Source organism: Rhipicephalus sanguineus, chromosome 11 (genome assembly GCF_013339695.2).
Source record: "Rhipicephalus sanguineus isolate Rsan-2018 chromosome 11, BIME_Rsan_1.4, whole genome shotgun sequence".
Classification (NCBI taxonomy): Eukaryota; Metazoa; Arthropoda; class Arachnida; order Ixodida; family Ixodidae; genus Rhipicephalus; species Rhipicephalus sanguineus.
The window spans coordinates 132,449,956-132,474,696 of record NC_051186.1 but is presented as its reverse complement, the minus strand read 5'-3'; the positions used below and the strand labels follow the sequence as shown (position 1 = coordinate 132,474,696).

Genomic DNA, 24,741 nt, shown 5'->3' with positions numbered 1-24,741 from the left:
GAGTAAAAACATTTTGCGACAGCCTTCCGTACACCTGTGCTGGTTAAAATCACAGACGCCTTCAAAAAAGCAACATTAATAGCGTGTTTGCACGAATGCGTGTCGAATTGAGAATACTAAATCACACATTTTAAGTAGTCTCTGGTGTAGACTATACATTCGGTTTGACTTCGACAGCGAATGTGTTTTTCGAACTCATTCGATTGCTGAAGTCATTCGTCTCTAATGACATTAAATATCACTGTGTAGCAGCCGCATAATGTCATTAGATGCGAATGTCATTCTATTCGAATGACATTAAAACGTCCAGTGTGACAGGGGTATTATTCACTCTTCTACCCCTCTCTACCCGCTAACGAGTACAAACAGTCTTTTACGAGCTGAAACCACTACCACCATTCGTTCTGCAATGGAGCGACAAGCTTTTGTTCACGCATGCGCAGTCACACTTCCGCGAATTGCCTGTGACGATGTTTCACTGCTGCGCCTAAAAAAAGATAAGATTACGAGTCTGAATCACACTCGTCGAGCGTCGCGAAACCGTCGATTAGACTCGCCGTCTTTTCGCGAAAGCGTGCACAACGGGACGACGCCGCAATCATAACCACGCAGGTCCCACACGTGCAAGGGAACCTCGCAGCTACCGCGAGGCGTAGGTCTGCAGCTTGCGCAACCGTCCGCTAGACAACATACCAGCACACTGCGTAACCAGCCACGCGATGAATATCAACACGTCGCGCCAACACCACTACGAGCGTGCTGTTACAGCGTGCGAATCGGCACGTTCGCATCGGCACGATGAGAGAGCAGCGTGGTTGTCAGAAACACCACGACGCACCCAAACTACGCATCAAAGATGCTGGGCGTGCAATGAATGAACCGACTCGAGCTTCGCTTCCGGCATACTCCTTCTGGACTTTTTTTTTTTTTTTAGTTCCTCGGGACGAAACTGGAAGCCATTGAAACGTTCGAAATTACGCAACGCGAGAAAATTACCACCTCCGACGGAACGTAGATCAGAAGATTGACAAGCGGCGGCGGTGGCAGATAAGCGGCTCCCGAAGGCAACGAACTCCGAGTGAGCAAAAAAGCGCAGGGGCAGCTATTTCGGCAGCGCCGGGGTTTTATTGTTTTGTTAAGACTGCGCGCGCCAGTGGACGGAGAAGGCGTCTCGACGGACGGTTATTACTACGCACGACGACTCTATTTACACGACTGGGTAAGGTTAGGCTACCCCGTGAAGTTCCGAGGCACCGACGGCGATAACGAGGAACGGGTTCGAGCGTCGTTCCTAGGTAGTTTCGCTTGAAACATGCGTAGCGCGACTGCGTACTCGCAATAACACGAAACGGCACAGCCTAACACTCGCCGCTCTCGACAGCGGCCCAATAGGACGAGCACTACGAACGGCAACAGCAAAACGGAGCAGTCCGTTCGAGCAAGAAAGGAACGCCGCTGGCAGCAGCGGAGGTTCAGAGAGAGAGCTTCGATAGGCCTACCGGACGTTTTCCCAGAGAACCATTGTTTGCTGCGCTGCTTCTGCACGGAAGAAGGTCGCCGTCACTCCAAGGCCCGTCAGCTGCCCCGTCTGCGGCGATTCGTGCGGTGTTTCTGTGGCCGCGCGGTCCGGCGACGGGACGGGGACACACCGAATGCGGTGTTTATTGTTCACGCGCGCGCTAGGCCTAACCACCGTAGTCTGGGCTCGCTGGCTGGCTTGACGCAGAGGTGTGCGACCGGCCAGCAGCGAGCGCGTCGCGCTTGTGCGCCGCCACTTACCTCGACATTGCCGTGGCTTTGTGCCCGTGGCCGCCGCGCTATCCCCGGATGCTTCTAGTCTTTAGCCGCGAAAAGAACTTCATGGGTGAAAATACACGGCACTCGGACCGCGTATTATTTGCGGGAAAAAAAAAAAGGCGATTCCACGGACCGTCTGCTGCGAACTTGTATTGTAATGCAGCGACTTCCAGTAGCGGAAGTAGAAGACGAGAAAAAGCAATGTTGCTCATCTCGACCACCAGGGATGTCACTTTAATTACTAAATATTATTAAACAAAAGCCAAGCACTTACTCCTTGCATTTATTTACGTAATCATTACTATTGAACATTATTGCGATGGGTTCAAATCTGCATCTTTGAGACGTTGTTTTTTTAGTAATAATTACAAATCTCAAAGGCTATGCTTTTTCGCATTACGCGTAAACAATAAACGTCATAACGGCCATGTTGTTAACAGTTTGCCTTTCCACCGCTAGGTAATTTTGGCACCTCCACTTTAAAGTTACTGCTCTACTTTTATTTAAGCATCACCTAAACAAAACAGGCGTGCTGCCGCAATCGTGTGCGGCCCCCCTTAGGAAAATCTACGGGCCGTAATCTGTGTTCGGTCGGGCTGTTATGATCGCCCATCGCACGCCAGTTTCCTGGAGCGAAGCAGCCGTGGCACGATGATCCTCTCGCTGCTCAGGCTGCCGCTGGCCGTTGTCAACAGCGTCAGACAGCTTGTATCGCAGACCTTTTTCGTGGCTGTGCTGTTCTCGGTGATAACGTGGACTTCGATACTGCTGTACGGTGTCTTCTACTGGAACTACATTCCTAAATCGTCCCACGTCTATCCGGTGCATCTGCACTTCGAGTGAGTTTCAAGTCCGTGAGGAAATCTTTTTTTTTTTCTTTCGTCTCGCGACCTTGGGGAGATTCGTGCTGGACCACAGCTGTTTTTGCAGTACGCGCGTGGAGTAATGGTTTCGGAAGCGACTCGCTAATGGGGTCGCGTGCTTCGTGTTCGCAGGTCCAGAGCATGTCCCGCTGGCTTTTGCGACTTCTTGATGGCAAATGTGACCATCGTAAGGCTGGGACAAGACGATGTACGTTGGATTCTTCATGCACTTTCGCGCTCATATCGTTCGACCACCTCGCGTTTCGAGCGGTCGCACGTTATCTCAACACTTTGTGCACGAGTTTAACGGGATGATCTATATCGCGCTTGCTGTTTCCAGTACCTGGCCAGAGGACAGCGTTACAAGATCTACTTGGATCTCGAAATGCCGGAGTCGGAGGCCAACCAAAGGATCGGTGAGGAAATATCGCGCTTCGTAAAAATTTCCTCACTGTGGTTCGCAGCGCCTAAATGCAGAGCGAGTAACGGACGAGCTGGTGTTATCCAGCTTTGCCCGTTGAACTGAAGTGCTCGTGCATCCTCGAGCACCTCGGTATCAGACAAGAGCTGGTAAAAGGGTCTCACTTTTTTTTTAAGCTTGCGACAGTGCTGCTTGTAGACAGACAAATACACACTACACTGAGCACTTTTGGCATCTTTGTGCTAACGTCATTTAATAAACGATGACAACGTAATAAATAAACTTATGCAGGTATGTTCACAGTTGGACTCGACATGATCAGTGAAGACGGCGAAGTGTTGAAGTCTACGCACAGATCGGTAAGGCCACCTACTGATCTTCTGGCTCTGTTTGCACCAATCGCACCCTGTCAAGCTCTTTTGGCATTCTTTTTTCCCCGCAGTGCGTTGATTTGTGTGGAATTGGCAGCTTCGTATATCAGTCCACTGTGCTTGCCTCATTTCTGTTCGACTTCATGTTCCGCCGCTTTTCGCCTTGCCTTATTTGCATACTTAACTTTCGCCATGCCCCGTCGCATCCACTCACAGCTGTTATCACCCGTCTGTTTGCATGCCCCCAGTATTTTTGCACTTGTGTCGACCTCTTGCATGCATTCTATCTGCCGTCTCGATCCTTGCCAACCGTAGCACACTCAGACGGTGCGCTATAATCTACGCACCAGAACAAGCGGGCATACTGGTTTATAAGGTCGTGGCTTGAATTGTCTGCAGTGACTACAGTTTGCTGAATCGACTACAAACGCTGAATCGTATCACTTGGAATGCCTTTGCAAAAATTTGTGACCCATGTTTAAAAACTGTGTAGCGCGCACAAAAGACGGGAACACACAGAAAGAAGGTGAAAACGATCACTTACTCACAACTGATTTATTTTTTGAAAGGGACTGAACATATAAGCACAAATCATCAGGCATGCACGGAGCAATTCATGAGGCATATGGGCAGAATACAACAAGTTAACCACAATTCAAAGAAGACATTTCTTTGTCAGTAAGCGCCACCGATGGTTGACTGATACACTTTTTCCCACACTACTTGGAATGCTTCCGTGACATCGTGTGTAAGTTTGTCACTATGAGCAAACAAAATGTCTGTGTCACTGAAAACAGGATTACAATGACATGATTTGCAATGATTGGACAAGGGTGAAAAGGTTTCTTTCCCCAGAGAACTTTTGTTCTTTCAGATGTATGTTGATGCAGTGACCTGTTTGTCCAATATACATATTTCCACAAGTTAGTGGTATCTGATAAACAACCCCTTTTCTGCACCTTATGAACTTCAAGCCTTCTTTCAGCCCACAACTGCATTTTCTCTCTTTTAAGTTAAACTTTTTGGCAACATGAAGTTGTATTGTGCATATACCATGAAGATGTCTGCATCACATGGCTTGATTTAACACAACGAAAGGTCACACTAAAAAAAAGCAAAATGATGGTGTGTTATACAATGCAAAAAAATTTTTTTAACATATAGCTGTGAAATTCTGTACTTGAATTTGAGTGAAGCGAGTGTGACATGCCAGAATTTAACAAAAATGTTGACAAAACCAGCAGCAAGATTTTACGGTGTCTGGTTGTGTCATGATTGTATCTGATTATTATCGTACGTTACGCAAATTCAAGTAATCCAGCCCCAAACAAAAGTCAGTGTTTCCTGACTGGAAGTCTGGTTTCATGAAAGGCAACACTTTGCATCCATGTCTTCATGTGTTAATTTGTGCGTGTATCCCACAGGAAGTTGACCGAAGTTTCTGCACATTGGGATATTCTAATGCAGCAAATTGGTTCTGCGGAATCCCGCAAGGTGGCAGAAGAGTTAAGAAACGGAAATTGGCCCATTTGTAGCACAAAGCCACAAGGAAATCCATACAGATTTCTCAGAAAGAAAGCTTCTGAGTTGCCGAAAAATTCGTCCTGGTCATATTCTGAAGTGCTTTGATCTGCGCTATTTAGCGTTCATAGTGTAACACTTTCTCCCTCTCTTATCGTCTCCTAACAGGGTGTTCTGCGGTACAAGTCGATGCTCGTCAAACTCTTCTCGACGTTGGCTTACATTCCGATGCTCCTCTTCGGCTCGGCGGAGGAGAAGCAGATAGTATCGCTCCAGATGTTTGAGAAGTACGTGGAAGACTATGTAAGTTCGAGATGTTGTACTTGCCTTTATCACTCTTTTTGTTTTGAACGGCCCATCGCAATGACGGGTGTTCACAAAATGCGCTAAAGACGAAGACAAAAGGAAAAAATACCACAGGACGGGCACTAAACTTCCAACTAGTGCTTATTTCAAATGATAATCTATTTTATGCTCTGCACATGAACTTTGCTGAACTTCCAATGCCAGTTGGAAGTTCAGTGCTCACCCTGTTGTATGTGTTCCTTTCGTTTTCATCTTTAGTACATCTGAACACCATCAAGGTGAACCAAGTAGTCTAAATTAAACCATTCCTGCCCCTCACCAGGTTTTGGCATTACAAACAGACAAAGTGAAGTCGGTGCATCGATCAAGCAATGGGAATTGCATGCAACACAACGCGTCTGGAAGTTGCTTGCTGTGAAAAACAGCTGAGATTTCTGGCCCTGATATGTTTAACGGTTCAAAGAACCTACTATGAGACCTAACGCAGGGGGCCCTTTAATGCCATATGATCAAGTGTATCGCAACTGGCCATTGACGTATATTTCACATAGAGAAGCACATGTGGGAGGAGTGGCAGCCGATGCACAGGCTCTCGGCCACGCTGCATTTTACTGGGACGATTGTGATACTGCAAACAGCCATGATTAAAGGGATGTTGTTAGGCTAGTCGGTTCATTGTTTCAAAAAAGTTTTAAAAACTTCTTTGAAGCCATGACTCGTGTACACATATGTATGCCGTTGAACAAAAGTATTTGGACCACAGACTCACTGAAAAGAAATCGAATTTATTCATAATCCAGATCCACTAACAAAAGCTTTTAGTTCACAGTGCAGAGTTCAGGCTGCTGTTCTCAATCTTATTAGTTGGTGGAGATGAAAATTAGCGTTTTTTCAGAATTTGTGCTGTCTGTAGTTGCTCATGGGAGTGCGCATGGTTATACAGCTGTGGGTATGGCCAGTGTGAGGCAAATTCTGTAACAATGGCGGCCTGGTATTGTGTAGTGAAAGCTGTATTGTATATATACTTAGTTTAAAGGATTACGGATGTGGCATTTTCATATTCATGTTTTCTCATCTTTAATGGAGGTCCACACTAGAAAACATACTGGAAAGAGTTGGAACATTCTAAATAATGCACTACCTAAAAGAAGAAGATAAGAATGCATACGGTCGATTCCACGAAAGATAAAAAAAGTGTGTATATTTGATGTTTCCGATTTTCCTGATAATTTTGTATGTTGTGCACATATGTCTGCACAGCACGAAATCGCAGTTCGTTTTCAAATAAAAGTTTTTTTCATAACAGGAAAATTCGACAAGTGTCGCCGGTTGACGACGACCAGTTTACGAAGAGTGCGTTTTCGTAAATTCGCGATCATGCTGGCAGCTACTGAAGCTATATATTACAAATATCTTTCTTTTTGGCGGAAGTAGAATTAAAGAGGAAATAGCTCTTATGATTTCATGGAATTCTGAGCAAATTATGTATTTTTAAAAATTCACGAAAAACGCTGCGTTTTTGAAAATCAGTCAAATTTGGGACGCTATGGCTACATCTGTGAACATCTTAGCTTGTTCATATTTGCAGCATGAATAGGCCTCTATGTGAATAATGAACCTCTGCATTTGCATTTCTCTAATAATTTTCAAAGTAGTAAATTTTCATGCTCGAAACACCAAAAAGAGAAAAGTGCTCCTCGATTAAAAAATCTATAATAAAAAAAACCCAATCTCAATTTTGTTCAAAGTCCCCCAAAATGTTCTCAAAGGACTGCAGAATGATATTATGAAAAAACATGTTGCATCATTTTTATTAGGACAAAAGCAGAAAATGTCAAACATTGTGTTTCCAGAGCGTGGTGGCTACTGCGTGAAGGACATCTCTAGTAACAAAAAAATACAGTAACACGTCTTTTTTCTTCTCTGTGCTTCGCTAAACAACAGTAATGATCTATTGTCGGAAAGTGGGAACTGTTTTGTGAAGAAAAAAAGATCGTTCCAATTAAATGCATTTGCGACACCACTTATATTCCTCGTCAACGGGCAGCACGGACATTTTCATTCCTCTGGATAATTTTATTTAAGTAAATGCGCTTACCTATATAAAAGCAACGAAGCTAAACGCGAAATTTGTGTAGCTGAGTCTATCATGCATTGTAAGAATGTGAGAAATCGCAAATGGCGGCAGTGGTGAACGGCGAGTACCGCAGTGCAACCTAAGCACAGCAGCCACACATTGTTTGCCAGGCTTTGTCGCTCTGCACGAGAAAATGCTGGGGTGTCGATTGCGTTGGTCACACGATACATTTTTCACTGCTCGTCGCTCTCCCGCCCGGTCTCTGGATCCGCATCGTGTGGCGGATCGAGTGGCCCGCGCTACAAGCACTCGTGTAAACGGAGTAGCATGCGTTAGGCGGACAGGTGCAAAGGGCGGCGCGATAGACGCCCGCCTGAGCAGGCGACAGCAACGAGCAGGGCTGTGCCAGTCAGCCAAACACCACCTGAGATAGAAGTTAAGCATCCAAATTGTGCTTCACCTTGATGCGATCACTATCCTACGCTCTGAAGGTGGCTACGGGTAGGGGTTATAGCCATGACCGAGATTTTGTACGGACTGCCTCATGGTGCACAAAAAGAAAATTCCGCTGCAGCAGAATTTTCGTTATGTAGAAGATATCGTATCGAGTTTCTTTTGCGGAGGGTCATGAGGTAGGATGCGCGCTCAATTCAAGAGGGAGACCAGATCTGCCAGCACTGCTTCAAGACATACAAGGAGATGCAAAAAAAAGTAGATGCAATGCAAACAAAACGTGTTTTGTCCGTGGCCAAAACTGCTGCCACCAATCTTCACGTAATCGATTCTTTTTAAACTCTGCATTGATCACATAAGGTTTGACAACGTACACATTTGGGCCAACAAAAACCACACGTCTTGGCGACCGCTCTCCAGAAATTCATTTCCATTCATGAAGAGACCTTGGCTTTTATAGCAATCTCTCAATTCTGGCGCACCACATCATCATAAGAGACGCATGGAGGGAATGCGTTCTTTAGCACTCAAGATATGAATTATACTCAACTGAAATAGATGAAAGAAAAGGAGGCTACAACTGAAAGTGCCTACTGTGGACTGAGGGATGTCTAACACTGGCGTGAAGTCGCAAACCACGCAAATGCATTTAATTGGAACGATCTTTTTTTCTTTACAAAACAGTTCCCACTTTCCGACAATAGATCATTACTGTTGTTTAGCGAAGCTCAGAGAAGAAAAAAGACGTGTTACTGTATTTTCTTGTTACTAGAGATGTCCTTCACGCAGTAGCCACAACGCTCTGGAAACACAATGTTTGACATTTTCTGCTTTTGTGCTAATAAAAATGATGCAACATGTTTTTTCATAATATCATTCTGCAGTCCTTTGAGAACATTTTGGGGGACATTGAACAAAATTGAGATTGGGTTTTTTTTATTATAGATTTTTTAATCGAGGAGCACTTTTCTCTTTTTGGTGTTTTGAGCATGAAAATTTACTACTTTGAAAATTATTAGAGAAATACAAATGCAGAGGTTCATTATTCACATAAAGGCCTATTCATACTGCAAATATGAACAAGCTGAGATGTTCACAGAAGTAGCCATAGCGTCCCAAATTTGACTGATTTTCAAAAACGCAGCGTTTTTCGTGAATTTTTAAAAATACATAATTTGCTCAGAATTCCATGAAATCATAAGAGCTATTTCCTCTTTACTTCTACTTCCGCCAAAAAGAAAGATATTTGTAATATATAGCTTCAGTAGCTGCCAGCATGATTGCGAATTTACGAAAACGCACTCTTCGTAAAATGGTCGTCGTCAACCGGCGACACTTGTCGAATTTTCCTGTGATGAAAAAAAGTTTTATTTGAAAACGAACTGCGATTTCGTGCTGTGCAGTCATATGTGCGCAACATACAAAATTATCAGGAAAATCGGAAACATCAAATATACACCGTTTTTCGATCTTTCGTGGAATCGACCATACAACAGCTTTACCAATGCAACATGAAAGATGGGTATTTAAGTGAAGATATGGTGCACTGCTTAACTTCATTGCTCCAGCAGTTTCTTTGCTGCAAACACTTCAGTCCTGCTTTCAATACCAAAGAAAATGGCATATTGCAACGTCGTAATGCATTGGCTCGTCGGTTCCTCCTAACAAATGTGAGCACACTTGTTCGTAGTTCCAAATGTCTACAGTGCAAACCAAGCTGAAGAAAGATATTGTCCTTATGATTTTTTTTTTATTTTGGTTTCCGTTGTACACATCTGAATCATGCAAGAACCTTTCTTACATTCATAGCTAACATCATCGCTACATAGCATTTCAAACGCTTCCCCATTTCACGACGTCTCGATGATGCACAGAGTTTGAGATTGCGAAACCAATTATGTAGTATCAATTTAACATATGTTGTTTTGCAACTTTCGCACTTGCTAACCACCTTTCTTTTACCTGCGTGAAATGTGCAGCAGTGTTTACACAACATCGGAAACGTGTGTCAGTACTACTCGTTTAGAGCAGCAAACAAAAACTGGGCATTGTAGTCTTGTGTTTCTGTGTACCACTTGGTGACAACGCATACTTCCATACAGCAGCACTAGATCATAATGTTGCAACTCGTGGAGGACATTGAAGTGAGAGGAGTGATGTGCGTGTCAGTGGATTGTCGTCGAGGTACGTGGTGTAATAACGTGATTGCATTAGTCGCTCAAGTGAAGCGTAAAGACCATGGTTTATGTAGCAGTGCAGTTGCCTGATGAACGCTTTATAATGGTCGTGCTATGCTGCTCGTGCAGCAGATCTCACAAAACATTCTTAAAGTTAATGCTAGCCCCACATTTTCAGACAAAGCCAGCCACGCAAGCAGGCCTGGTCATCAGAAATAGCCACATCGAGGTCTACACAGCGACGCTGAAAATATACGCCGATTTCACTGGATTGAGGTAAGCATAGTTACATCAGTAAATGTGTTTGTCTCTCTAACCACCGGAAGTTTGAAACGAAGTTTAAGGCTGCAGTGTTTGTTCCCATTGCTCCACTTGAGCTTTCTAATACTAAAATTGAAAGTTTGAAAAGGATGTGAGCGTCGTTCTATATAACTGTTGAACACGGCTACTGAAAATTTGAAAGCTGTTTGGATAGTATTCGAGATTCAATTCACTTCTGGCATTATCAGATTCATATTCGATTCAGTCTCAAAAACCAGTATTCGCACATCCCTCCTACAAAGATGATTCAATGAAAGGCTTTGTAGTAGTTGGCTCCCATTTAGCAATTCCACATCTTTCTCTAAGGCAACATTCCTGCCCAACGGAGCGCATATGATACACAAAAATTTCGTAAACTCATGAGTACGCCCTCTCTGCAGTTCATATCTATCAATTCCAATACTTCCCTGATAAACAACCAGGTTATCTACACGCCTATCGTTGTATCTTGTGTCAGACGCTGCGGATCGGCATCCGTGCAAAAAGGAAGGGCTCTCATTCTAGCTTCGCTGATGGCAGGTACCTCCTCTACAACTGGCCACTCACGTCAGCCGTCGTGGGCATATCAACCAACTTCTTCTTCGTTAGCCTGGTGGCACTGCTTTCCTGGAACCACCTGACTCCAACGGCTAAGCCGAAGCCACACCGCCGTTCCTCGGCCGACAGGAAGGAGGGCGCTGAGAAGGACAAGCCGGAAGATGATGCCGACGAGACCGAAGGTACGGACGTGTCGTTGCTGCTCTCGGAGCTGTAGTCTGAGTGGAAAGGCCGCAACTTATACAGTCCAGAATGCCTTCCATGTTTTGAGTGTTTTCCTAGCCACTCGCCTTCTCTCATTTGAGCTTATGCACAACAGCTTGTGTGGGTTTAGAGAACAACCCTTGAAATTGTTGGAGCGAGGAATTCAAAAAAAGAGCACTGCATCTTATGGTGGCTTTCACTTGTGTCCTTGCCAGCTGAGCTGGGGTGGGTAGTGTTTATACACTCAAACCTCGACATAACGAACACGGATATAACGAATTATCGGTTATAACGAAGTAAATGAAGAATAGTCTTGTCATAACTGCAGTGTTACAAATAAGCGTTTATAACGAATTTTCGGATATAACGAAGTTATTTTCGTGGCAGATGTGACTTTGTTATAATGAGGTTTGAGTGTAGTGCATTACATGCAATAGTGAAAGAACCAATATGCCGTAATAGCACTGGTGTATACTACTAGTACCATGCATTGTTACCGTACATGCATTGTTACCACACATGCATCAAGACTTGCACTTAACTACCTTGGCACCACATGCTGCATAAATAGTACTTGGGCATGGTGCTGGGTCAGCATGGATTGGTACTCGCCGTGTTCAGCACAAAAAAAGGAACACGAAAACACAAGGAAGTGCACGACACATTATGTGACACATTATTATGTGTTTTCGTGTTCCTTTTTTGCGCTGAACATGGCGAGTATGTTCCAACTAGCCCAATTAGCCACCTTACTTCAATTAATGGATTGGTACGTGAAAACAAACGAGTTGGATGCATGCGTCATATTCCATGGAGAGATATGTACCAGCGTGCATTTATATTGCTGGTGACTGTCCATTCTCACAGTCTGATGCAAACAATGTAATCGTTAGAGGTGCTTTGTTGAGCATGGAAAGTTTTCTTCTAGTCATTGTTCTGTGCACAGAACATATTAACTCATTTTTCATATAGGATGGTCACCAATTAAGGAAATGGCAGCTCTGTCAAGACCAAATAAATCTTTGAGATTTACTTTGCCATCTTTTGCAACTCATCACCATTCGTTTCTTTTGATCGTCATGGTTTGCGTAAAATGAACTGAAAATAAGTTGCAATTTTTACACAAAGCAAACACGTCTTCTGCTGCTATGTTTTGTTCCTTTGAGGGACTGCTGTATAAATGCGTGTGCTGCACACAGAACAAATTAATATTTGCGCTACTAGTTTTGATATGCTTTTGATGTGCCCACTTTTGATACGCTTGCTTCCCTGTAAGTGGCATTCAAGCATAATTGCAACAAATTTTTTTGATCAGTTGAAACATGTTTTACTCGAGCTTTATGGGGTCGAAGACTTTCATGTGGCTTCCACACTAGATTGTGGACGAGGATTATGCAGTCGAGTCTCCGTTTTTATTGTTGCCGCTATTAGTTAAGTTGCTTAGAGCTGCGTTTGAGAGGAACATTTCACAAGAGTCGGCTGTTACGACCCAAGCTATAACCGTACAAAGTACACCTCGAGCATGCTTTTCATGTGGCCTCGTCCAGAGTTGGCACATCCCTATTATGTTGCCATGCTCCCTTGATCTATAGCATGGGACGTGTACTTGAGCCATTGACCACGTTAATGCCCTAGACTACTGAACACAACTCGCGTGGAAGCACAGCGTGTCGCTCCACACTGAGGAAGTTACTACGTACGTCACCGTGGTTGCCATCTTGGGGTACCAGCGGGTTCAGACGAGCTTTTGCTCAGATTAGTGCCATCAGATTAGTGCTGGTGCCCCTAAGCATCTTTCACACGCGTTCCTTTGTGGCTGGTGAACAAAAGAAGGCGGGGAGAGCACAAAAGAACGGGGGGACTGAACACCTGGGTGTCCTCCTCTGCACTGACACACTCTAATGGGATAAAAACGTCACGGTGGCCGCCATGTTGGGGCCCCAGCGCAGAGAACCTGTCTGTGACGTTACGTGCAAGGTATGTATTGCCACCCCTAAATCACTGCATAACGAACACCCTCCATGTGGTGACTACCTGCTGTGCGTAATGAATGGTCTGGTGTGACGAGATGCGATGACTGACATTAGAAAGAAGACCCAAAGTACCCTTTGTACTTTTGGCATTTGCTGTCCTTGCAAGTGCATTGTACGATATAGCACAGTGACAGGTCACTGCAGTGCTTGGCCAGCCATGCTCAACCATGACGTGCATAGTGTAACATTTTTCTCTCCAGCGTGCTAGTGATCACGGTTTTTCCGCGTAGGTTCTGTCTTTTGCTATGCACGAAGCAGAATACTGATGAAATGACAAAATAAATGCCGTGTGACTGAAGGCTACAAAAGGGCAAGCATGCATCCGTGCCACCATACACAGGAACAGTTCCAGTAAACTGGCAAGGCTTTTGAGGCGACGCATTTGTAGTACTCTGGTCACTTGTGACCTGAAGCATCACTTTTTATTTCATATGTCTAAGATAGCAGCTGTGTAATCTGATGTCATGCACATTTACCTGCAGATGACACATCTAGTGACGCCAGCAGTGGCCAGCCTGACATTGTCAAGGAAACGAAGGATGCCAAGATCAGGAAGAGAAAAGGTGCGTCTTCCAGGATTCCATTTGAGTAGAGGAGAGAGAGAAAAACGACTGTTTATTAGGACGTCAGACATAAATTGATTTTGCTTGTCTTCAAGCACCTTCAGTTTGGTTGGTAACCAGTTTTTTATGAGAGGACCTAACATAAATGATGCGATAATGAGAGCGCAGTGTTTGGTCTGCCAACTTCCGCTCGTCTTGTAGGCTCCTCTTAGGTAGGACGACACCGATCCACGCCGCAGCGACAGATCACGGTTTCCAGGTACTGAAACATTCTTTACACAGCGTAGTTGCTAAACAAGCTCAAGTTAACCGACAAAGCCTCGCGTCATTTATTGAAAGAACAATGAATCCAAAATGCCATATTGAATACACTGCTTCATTATTGTCACGTAAATTTGTCAGAAAGATCTTCTGTGTGCTTTTACTTTTGTGGCTGTTGCAAACTTTGGTGTGAATATCTAAGTCTTCAATCATGTGTGCATGATGTGTACTTGAAGATTGTTGTAAACTGCTGTTTGCTGCTGTCCTTGTGTTTTTGAGGGTTATTGGGGGGGGGGGGGGGGGGGGGGGGGCAGTTGAGCTGCCGTAATGCAGCTTTTCTTGTCGCTATCCTTACCACTGAGGTGCAGTCCTCGCGGATTGAAACTCGTCAAGTTAGGGCTAAGTAACGTACATTTCTTTCTACATAATATTGGCTCATACACTTGCATCACAGCCGACGTGACCTTTAGTGGCCAGATTCGTCGCAACATGACGTGGTTATCTGGAGCAGTTGCACATTCTACCAGGTGTTATACCTGAAGTTTCAATGTCCTACTCAATCCATGAGAACTGTACATGTTTTATATGTGTTGCTGTGGCAAAAATAAACATCAAATCAGTCTCAAAGGCCACACACTGGAAATTATTGCAGAACGAGCATCATGTCATTGTCACTACATGTTAGATTACACTTATTTCAGTGCCTTGCTAATTACTATTTTCTGTCATGTAGTACTCGCGGTATTCCTTTGAGGCTCCATCACAAGGAAAGTGCCAGTAGTAGTGAAGGACCACTTGAAGCACTTGGTACACGTTGCTGTATGCGACATCTAGATGCCTCTCACAATGGAAGTTCATATGAAGTTTCCTGGCATCAAATAGAATGTCCATCTTCAAATTTGCAGGTGCCAGTAAAGCCTTCCAAGCTTTCCTTTGCAGTCACCAACTCTCATGTTTCTGGCACTTCCTTTATGATTTGGCGCTTGTCAGACGGCTGTTGCTTGGGGATTAAAGTGAGACCAACCGTACAATGTTGTTCCTTCAAACAGAGCTGGACGAGAAGACGGGGAAAACACTGAGGCAACTTTTCGGAGCCACGTCGCACGAGAGCAGCACTAGCCTCTCTTCGTTGGGTGGTGGCCAAGAGGCAAGTGGCAACACGAGGCAGCGGACGTCGACGTGAGCCTAGAAAAGTTTCTCGGAACACTTACATCCACGTTCTCGAACAGTCCTCGACTTGAAGCTCCTCCTCCACTCAACCGAATTGAGCACAGCACCACCTCTAGACTAAATGTGGCATCACAACATCAGTACTTGCCGTGGAGCATCACTGAAAAGCAGCGACCACTGCAATTGAGTGCCAGCACTGCCACTCTCTTTTTTTGTGTCAGTGGAAGGCATAATTGAAGAACGTTGTACAATACCACGGTAGACACGCTGACGTGGCCGCAGGAGTTGTACGTGACCTGTGATAGTTCCTGGTCAGTTGTACCTACACTGCTGCGGTGCCAGTTGTACTTCTTTAGTTTGTTTGTGAGAGCATTGCCAGGTTCTGGGCCTTGTTGCGCTATAATTGTGGAACAGGCATGACTTATGTTGGCATGCTTGATTATGCTCTTGCGTGTGAAAAGTAGCGGAGCTTCTCCCTGGCATCGATTCTACGTTTTTGCGCCACATGGCCCTTGTTGCAAATGTCTTCCCGGTGTACGAGTATGACTTATTGAATTGTACTCGGTTACAACCTAGGAAAAAAATGTGCGCTTTCGCCACAGCCATTGCTGTCCCTCCCTCAGAGAAACTGCATAAATGCTCCATCCAACACTGCTTACTCATATTCCTGACATCAAGCACTTCTCCAGTGTTTCAGACGGTTGTCTTTCACCATACAGACTCATGTTTGTGTCACTGGTTTCAGGTCTGAAACTTGAATGTTCTGGTAAATTTTGTCAGGGTTTTTGACATCACTGCTCAGCCAGAAGTAATGTTCTATGCAGTGACGACGAACCTTTAACTTTTAATACGCATAGTATTTAGATTAGCCAAGAAAAAGTTGTTACAGTAGGACCGGAAACCAGCTAGCACGAGTGTCTTTCACAGGTGAAGGGCAGGCGCTGTTCTGTGGGCGGAGCCTACATTTTTGCTTAGGTTGCAGCAAAGCATAAAATGAATGCTATGGGTGCTGTCACATTAGTGATTGACAGATGTAGCACGACTGGCGACCGAGAGACGACTTACCGTAAGCAGTGTTCACACTGGCAAGCACGACGTGCCTGTTGCGCTGCACAAAAACGTCTCGGAATCAATTGGTCCCGTTAACGTCTTCTTGCAGTGTGATTGCCACACAAAATAAGCGAGAGTGCATACATACATGTTGCTGCTTCCGCATTGCCAATTTGTTTAGAACCTTTCCAATTTCCTTTGTGCCACTGAAAAGTCGAGCAGGGAGCGACCGACCAAAAACAGTCAGACTCGTTCGCTGCGGTAACTCGCAGAGTTAGTAAGATGAATCAGTTTGAACTTTTTCATCAAGTGATGCCCGCCAATGGTTTGGAAAATGCCAGGTGGTGTCCGCTACTTTTGCACGCGGCAGGACACTGTGAAATCGCGTTTTCCACGTGCATATTCTAACAGCTCTTCCAAACTGTCTCGCAAGCTCGCGTCACCTTGTGCAGTGTCGTATCTCTGTGCAACCACATGGTCATTCCTTTTTATGAGCAATATCTGCCTTTATTGTATAGCTTTGTTTAAGTCTGTGTGGCATCTACATTGTTTTCTTTTTGCTGTCAGCAAAATTTATTAGGGATAGTAAGCCTTGTTGTAATTTCCGTGTTGCCACAATTGCATGGGAACTCAGTTGTACTTGTCAATGATAATGTATAATGCGTGTTGACAGGCTTTGAGAATGTCACGCATCGGGATGTTCATTCCATGAAGCATTCCTGCCACTCATTAAGGGCCTAAACTTCAGGAGAGTAGTGCAAGCATTATGGCACGATCAAAACCACACTTCTGGTTATTCTGCAAACGTACTCTTCGCCGTCAACTGAAGTACTTTGGGCCTCTATGCTGGAGGCATGCTTCTCAAGCGACTGTTTGTTGCTGGAGTTATCTAGGAACACCACTGTACAGTAACTACCATATAAGGGGTGGTGCTGCCACCTTTTCCTTTTTTTAGACAGTTGCAATAATGGCTTGGGTGAAACACAAATATATAAAAAGGGCACACAAAAGGCAAACACTGAGTTACTTTGGATCGTTAGATTGTGCACTATGAAACATGTGATGTTTGGTTTTTGCCAAAGTCCCTTGGTACTAAAGCTTAGCAACAAGTCTTAGTTACCAAGTCAGCTTAGTAACCAAGACTGGCTACCAAGCTGCTGGACTTCTCAGAGAGGGCACTGTGTCACTGCTGTAAATAGCGCTGTTATCAATGAATTCAATCACGGTGTCCAAACTGCTTCCATGTACATGTACATATACGGGTGACCTAAATAATGTTTTGTTTATAGACAGCTGACCATGATATGCAATATTTTACAGGGCACATTATGTTGCAGTAGTGGCACAAATTGTTGACGGTGTTTATCCCCTTCAGGCATGCATTATGATGAACTGTCGATAAATGTGTCAAATCTACACAATTTTCTTCCAAGGCACTCTATTTCTATTGCTGGAAAAAAAGGTGTTAATATGTTGACTTGTGCATTTTTTCAGTAATTAATTGTAATCAGGATGACATCTGGTGGAGGTGCTGTTCGTTCATGTTCCGGATGCCCCCGTCAAGGTGCAAAAGGCGTGTCAAGTCGTGTACCCAACACCTCCACCAGGTGTCGTGTGGTTGTGACAGTGGAGAAGGCTGCAGCAAGACCGGGAAATACGGAACTCTTCATTTGGGTGAACTTGTGCCCAGGAAATGAAAGCTCAAGATACAAGCAATACACGCTGTGCACTGTTAGCGGCAAGAACAGTCCTCAGCCATCGAGTAATTTGATCAGCACTAAGGCGCGTTGGCAATTATACATTAGCATAGAAGATTCCATGCTTATCATTAGCGGCTGCATTAGTTCCAGAATAAGCTCTACTTGTTCAAGAAGGATCCGTTGATGGGCGAGTTGGTACATGTCTTGAAATATACTGAGTATGTGCAGCGCAATGGTACGAAAACAAGAGAAGACACACAAACGACATTGACTGGCGCTGACTTCCAACTGATTTATTGAAAAGCACGAAGCCCGCTTTTATGCATGCGCACATGTTAGCAACAACTCAAACGCATCATGTAAATTCAATAAATCAGTTGGAAGTCAGCGCCAGTCTATGTCGTTTGTGTGTCTTCTCTTGTCTTCGTACCATTGCGCTGCACATACTCAGAATAAGCTCTACTGTTTGTGTTGTGCACTCAAGCTTACCAGAAGAATCTAAAACAATTGGGAATGTTTGACCCCCTGGCACAGTGCGCTCAAGGCAGCGGTTACTTGTGAAACGGGTCCGGTCACATGAAAAACGGAAAAAGAAGCGTGCGTGGCAATATCAATTTATTTCAAAGTCAGCCATTTTCTACTTTTTTTTATAAAAGTAACCAAACCTCAAGTTCGAAAAACATTGGCAGTTTGTTGTTGGTTATATCGATTCAGAGAAAATAAACTTAAAGTTTTGGTGTGGCTCCCAGAACGCGGATATCAAACAACTCGTCGAGTGTGATGGTGTCTTCAGTTAAGTTATCCTCTGCAGTAGCACACAATTCAATGGAGTTACAGGAATGCTAGTCGTGCACTCAGAAGGCGTGTGCAAATGTGCACGTCACATCTCAAGCCGGTTAAAGTAAGACGCGTTGCGTGATGTGCCTTTACAGCTGATGTGTAAAATGTGGCCGCTGAAGGGCTTATGCAAGTTTCTTGCTTACAAAACTGTGTTCTATAAAAGAGATGCTGCAGAGACCTTAGAGCAATAAGCCAAACTCCAGGTTGACTTCACATCTGCGTTTAGTGTCACTATAGAAACATTATCACGTACTGTGCACCACTGTTTCGATGTGTTCACATATGGATTTCACAGTATTCGCGTGTGTTTGACCACACTGGTCACAGTTGCACGCTGCTTCTGGGTATGCCATGATGGTGATGCCTGCTGATGTAAGGTGCTCCAGTTTATGTAAAACTGCAGTTTATATACGAATTGTGTTGAAGGTGATGTAAAGGTGTTAAAAGTTTTACAAGCTGCTTCAGGCAATTCTTGCTTATTGTCCATGTTTTAACCCTTTCAGACGCTATGTACACAATTGTGTACACCACTCGTTTTTGTTAATTGTATCCACTAGGGGCTCAGAAAGAGCAATATATATTGAGCTTTGGATGAATTGAACCTCCTTCATAATAAATTTGTCTTCGTTTAAGTTCATTTTGCAGCACACCGTTGCACATGATCGCTTTGCTGAAGGCACTACCATTTTCGACGAGTTGTTCGACGTGCTACCCATGTCAAAAGTATGATTTTTCTTTGCTCAACCTGGACATGACCGAAAACAAACTTGCACTATAATTCTAGCCTGAGATTTCATTCTATTTACGCAAAAATAGAGCATGAATGGCTCCAGAATAAAGAAATATTTAATGACAAAATAATTAGGAATGATTACCATAACACACATAAATTAACGTATTGCAACATTATTTTTGTTGCAATGTAAAATTGAGTGCCTTGGAATAACATTGTGTCAATTTGACGCATTTACAGACAGTTCTTCATTGGTGGCGTCTGAAAGGGTTAACCTCAATATTTTTTTCCTTTCACGTGCAATGCACATGATTCCCCTTTGTTTCGCTTATTTGACTAGCCGTAGATTATTTTGAAACTTGCAGATTAGGTCAGAAATGTGAAAGATTGGAAGTAAAACATAGTTTACAGTACCTTGTGCTAGGTCATGCTAGTTCATAGGGGAGCTACTGCACAATAGTGTAGGCTGTGATCAGTTGTTTAGTGTCAAGTGAGGTCAAAGTGAATAGCACTTAGTAACCAATTGTGCATATACATAGCAGGATTTGCATAAAACCTTTGTACAAGTGTTAACCTTATGTTGACATATTTTTTAAAAGTTGACTAGGTATTTACTTGCTAAAAAAAAAAAAAGTGTAAACTAAAGGGACACTAAAGGCAAACAGTAACAATATATGTCAGAGTGGAAGGTGAATGTTTGAGAATGCCTAAAACGTCGGTATTATCAACAGCAGTGCTCCACTAATTGAAAAATTAAGATACATGTTGGACACAATACACGCCACCAGTGGAACATTTTGGAATGAGCCCGATGACGTCAAGAGTCCCGAGTACAATTAATCACTAGCACTCAAACTAAAAATAATATTCCGTACATTACAAACGTAATAAAAATGCTACTTGCGCGTTTCTGTTTCATTCACGGAAAAAAGAACTTGGTGTTACCAAGGAGAACGGTGCGGGTGGTTTAAAAGCTCCTCTCCGCTCACGCAGTCACGTTTCAGTGATAGTTTTGTTATCACATACTGTTGCGTGTGCTTTGCACACTCATGAAAGTCGCTCTAACGGCAAGTTCTACAAAATGCCATGTCCCTATTACATTGCCGGGTGCCTGAACGGTGTGCGCCGCTCGAGTAACAGCAGCTGCAGCAAAGAAACTGACGTGACTTTCTAGTGGGTGCCGCAAATAAACCGACGTCGAAGTGGCTGAGTGCCTTGCCCCTGCGACAGTGTGCTAAGCAACCGAGAAATCTGCGTGTGTGCTCGCTGCACTTTTGTGGAGAGGATTACAAGATCAACCGCAACTTAGGCAAGGCTTGTAATGTGCCCTTCAGAGCGGAAACCGCAGCGTCGGCTGCCGGGCAGTAAAGGCGGGCAACGTTGGGCAGGACAAATGCTGCATCAAGAGGCGCGGGCGATTTGAAGCGCGGACCACTGAAACACGATTTTCTTTCAAAATAAGCATTTATTTGGCACGAAACAAGCACTATGAGGTTTCTGGAATGTTATTTCAGCAACCAACGTTGACTTAAAGGGAAGATGAAGTGGTTTTAGAATTCGGTAAAACTGTTGTTAACAAGGACCAACATTATTGTCGACGGTGGCATAATTTTTTTCGCTGTTGTGGCAGCAGGAGCTTTAAAGTACGCGAAAGCAAAGTTCGTCTTGCTCCGCCCACGCGAACGCGCCGAAAGTGTGGGCGTGGAAACGAACTAACGAGAACTACGTCATAGTCGGTAGTTTTGGCGGAGCCACGCATAACTGTCGTATCTCCAACCGTGGCCTCCGTGACTACTTCCGGCTGTACGCGTTGGTGGAACTGATCGCGAAGGCCATGCTTTAACATAGCTGATGGTGCCGATAACACGGCTCATCGAAGATGATGTCGCCGCCTTCGCTCAGCAGCTCAAGAAGCCCTGCGGCTGAAGCCGCTGTTTTTTGCCAAGAAATGTTATTTGCGTTCACGTCTGTGAACTCTTACATTGGTTTTCGAATTCAGCAGGGTTCAAACTATAATTACACATTCCAAAGTCATTTTTTTTAAAAAGCGCTTCAGCTTCCCTTTAACATTTGCCTTTAGTGTCCCTTTAAACTAAGGAGTCAATTTATTTTCTAAGTTTTGTTATTCAAATAGCTGTATGCTGCTATTCCAACAGATTGCATGCATAATTTATTTCTCGTTCTATTCTAATTTGAGGTGCGGATTATTCGCGGTAGGATGTGATACATTTTAAATGTTACCATAGTGCATATAGCGATGCCCTAAAAATTTTATATAAGTTTGTTCGAGGTGTGAGTGAGGTGCAAGCTTTCTCTTGGGGTGTGTGTGTCTTCACGGCAGCACGGACTTCACTGCCATGAAACCACCTTTTTAAACAGTTTATGTGCGAGAAAGTGTGTATTTGTTCTTTGCAGATACTTCAAACACCAAAATTCAAGCTCAAGTAAATATCGAACATCGTAATATGCGATCAAATATTCACCTCAAGCCTACTAGTGTGCCATTGTATGTTATAACTGATTTACGCATAGTGTATAGTTTAAAGATTTTAATACATGTATGTCAATGTGTGTTTTCGTTACTACATATAGTTTATTCAACACTGTGTACAAGAGTATTATTGCTTTAATCATACTCGTATGTTAGCTCAAGATCAACGATATTGCCAAAGTTTGCAACAAAAGTCTTGCCTTCCAAGCTATTTCAGTTGACTAAGCTTTAAAGTAGCGACATAATTAGTGTTTTGCATTGCATATGCAAACTCTCTTTGTTGTCACTGACACCTTCGTATAGGCGGCAAGTCCATCACTACCACTGAAACTGTGCTTTCAGCATAAAAAAATATATGTAGGCTCCACTATCTGAACAAAAACCTATGAATTTCCTTGCAGTATGTGGTCATAGCCTGCAAGATTGTGCAGCACAATGTTTTCATATGATGGCATGTGCCAGAAATTTGAATATATGTGTAATGGGCCGCGTACATGCCACCTTACTTCACATTCCTTGGGTCATAAACTTCCAATGCTGAGTGTCCAGTCATGCACAGCATGATGACTTTTTGTTCGGTGTGAACACCTGACGTATCTATAGTTTGATGTCTTTAGCACAGACAGATGGATGTTTGATTGCAGTAAAATCGTTGCACATTTAAAACGGTGCAGTTTCATTGATCATTTTTCTTCACGTATGCTAACCAAACAGAATTTGTACTTGCATGTTTGCGCTTTGCTTGATCACAGTTGCCCACAGAAGTTCTCCCAACATGCCAGTTGTGAACAAGTGTGCATCCACATGCGGTGCGAATGTATTGTTTTTTTAATGGCTCCTGCATACAAAAGGGCCCTATAGATACATGAGCACGTTTAACGCTGATTTTTGTTTGAGCTCTGTCAACCCTTAATGATGCAATCTTAAGGTTGACTCCAGTGTCTTTCACTGGATGTTGTGTGGTCAGCTGACCGGGCCATTTTCACGTCACACATGCTCTTTATGCTTTGCAGTCTGGTCTGATATATTGGGGAATGCGTTGTTAAGGCAGTTCACCTGCTAATTGTGTTGTTAATTGTTAATTGTAAAGCAGTTCACCTGCAAGTGTTGCCTTGTCAATGCCTGCTAATTGTTTCCTCCGTAATCTAATTTTTTAAAATTATGGTTGCGCTTTATTTGCGTGCATTATTCATTCCGCAATTGTCGAACACTTCAGGAGCCGATGAGCTGTTAAAAAAGGCTTGTAAGAAGTGTTCGATTTTCTTGATGATGAATGAATGAGTACGGTATTTTATATAATAGGAAGACAAGGGTAAGAATTTCCCGTTTGCATTGTATAGGTGCTGTGCAAACTCTTACGGCCATGTTACTGGGCTGAACAAACTGACGCACCATATGGGAGTCATTTTGCGTGACGATCAGTGCAAGTGCACAACGAACAGGGACATCATTTCATAGTTTATGCATGCATCATAGTATGCGGGCCAACTTGTTCAAGTAAAATATTGTTCACTGTTCCTGTGTCGTCGTGTCTCATTTTGTTAACGAAAGTTTCACCTTGTAAACGTTAGGTGGTGAGCCGAGGTTGTAAGCTTGCATGACTGCAGCATTCGTACGCCTGAAAAGAAATCACTAGGCGAGTTTGGCAACTGTTCCTTTTATACTTCTCCATTCGTTGCCATTTACTTGTACAAACGCCTGTTCCGTGAATACCGAGGATAGCATAAGCGTGGAGTATTTCTTGCACCGGTGGTGAAATCAAGTGAAGCCATGTGCACACAAAATGCACAGAAATCTCACTGCGTTGATCTCGTTCTGCATAGTTGTTAGCGTAAAGGAAATGGCATGTACTATTCATAAACACATACAGGCTCTCCTTTTTGTTTCTTATTCTTTTGGTGAGGACAGCCATGTCCGTTATGTGTGCATGGGCTACAAGATGTCACAGACAGGACCGTAACCAGTCTATGACTCTAGCAGTCTGTAGCCTAGTGCTATCACTTTTAGTGATCAGTAGTAATCTACGTCTGTGCTCAAACTCCACGGAAGCCATGCCAGTGAAACACATGCAGTTGAGCCTTAATTAACTGCGCAAGCAACAAAGCAGTTTGCTTAGGAACAAAGGCTGCGATGCAGCACTTTGCACGTCAACCGTTGCTTCCGACACGCACTGCCTGAACTGGAAGGTTTCCAATTTTCACTGGGATTGTTAAAAGTTGCCACGAAAAAGGAAACAAACCCTCACCTCCAACTGGCAGAGGACTCGCTCAGCGACGTGGCAAATCTGTTCTGAACATGCTTGCCAGGTAAAATAAGTACTATGTGAACGGGGAAAAAGTCCACGAAAGGCCAAGGTTTCAATCCTGGACTGGGATGAATTTTTTGCCAGCTAGGAACCTTTCATTCCGAGAAATTCACACGGATCTCTTTCGTAGCCTCCTGCTAGAAACGCAGGGATGAAAATTTTTTCCCCTTTCAGCTCAAAGTGCAGCAACAGTTAATAAAACGGCATTTAGATGGTCTGAGGTCTTGCCATTTTCTGTCGTTGCCTACATTTTTAGATGTCCCCTGCTTCACATTCTTCAAGTAAAAGGGTAAACCTGAAGGAACTGTGGAAATCTGTTCACCTTCTAACCCCGCTGAATACTAAATTAAACTAAATAAGCGCTCCAGACTAGTTCAACTCGTTAGAAAATTAGCTCGACATGGCTCGTCTCGACCCGTGGTGACAATTGTGATGTGGTTATTTAGACATCTTTAAAATAAGTGAACGCTGGCATTTTGAATGTGAGTAGCTACTCATACCAACCTGCATGCTGTTCTGATAACCAGCCAAATAGTTTATGCTGCCC

General features: G+C 43.8%; 2 protein-coding genes across 6 annotated transcripts in view; one reads left to right on the top strand and one right to left on the bottom strand.

The window, feature by feature from the left end:
* The window catches only part of LOC119374509 (poly(A) polymerase type 3), a 102,074-nt gene extending 100,089 nt beyond the window's left edge, over positions 1–1,985 (bottom strand). For 3 of the 4 annotated variants that reach the window (XM_037644637.2, XM_037644640.2, XM_037644641.2), the window contains exon 1: positions 1,500–1,768. In XM_037644637.2, the coding sequence (XP_037500565.1) occupies positions 1,500–1,522 (23 nt within the window). In that variant the 5' untranslated portion in view covers positions 1,523–1,768. The other variant, XM_037644638.2, reaches the window with a different exon arrangement.
* Positions 1,986–2,311: 326 nt separating this feature from the next.
* On the top strand, positions 2,312–23,406 carry LOC119374507 (seipin). 2 transcript variants are annotated; one of them, XM_037644634.2, is made up of 9 exons: positions 2,314–2,636; positions 2,793–2,868; positions 3,001–3,076; positions 3,373–3,440; positions 5,142–5,276; positions 10,165–10,262; positions 10,827–11,026; positions 13,564–13,644; positions 14,955–23,406. In XM_037644634.2, exons 1-9 carry the CDS (start codon positions 2,449–2,451, stop codon positions 15,086–15,088), a joined length of 1,056 nt encoding a protein of 351 aa, XP_037500562.1. In that variant the 5' UTR covers positions 2,314–2,448; the 3' UTR covers positions 15,089–23,406. The 2 variants fall into 2 exon arrangements, with proteins under 2 accessions (XP_037500564.1, XP_037500562.1); XM_037644636.2 differs by lacking the exon at positions 5,142–5,276 and having other exon boundaries at positions 2,312–2,636.
* Positions 23,407–24,741: the final 1,335 nt, after the last annotated feature.

Bases quoted from the DNA above. Each gene is read 5' to 3' on its own strand.
- LOC119374507 (XM_037644634.2), top strand. From the start codon at position 2,449: ATGATCCTCTCGCTGCTCAGGCTGCCGCTGGCCGTTGTCAACAGCGTC. The intron at 3,441-5,141 runs GTAAGGCCACCT...GTCTCCTAACAG, and splicing joins TGAAGTCTACGCACAGATCG to GGTGTTCTGCGGTACAAGTC. The intron at 10,263-10,826 runs GTAAGCATAGTT...CGCTGATGGCAG, and splicing joins GCCGATTTCACTGGATTGAG to GTACCTCCTCTACAACTGGC.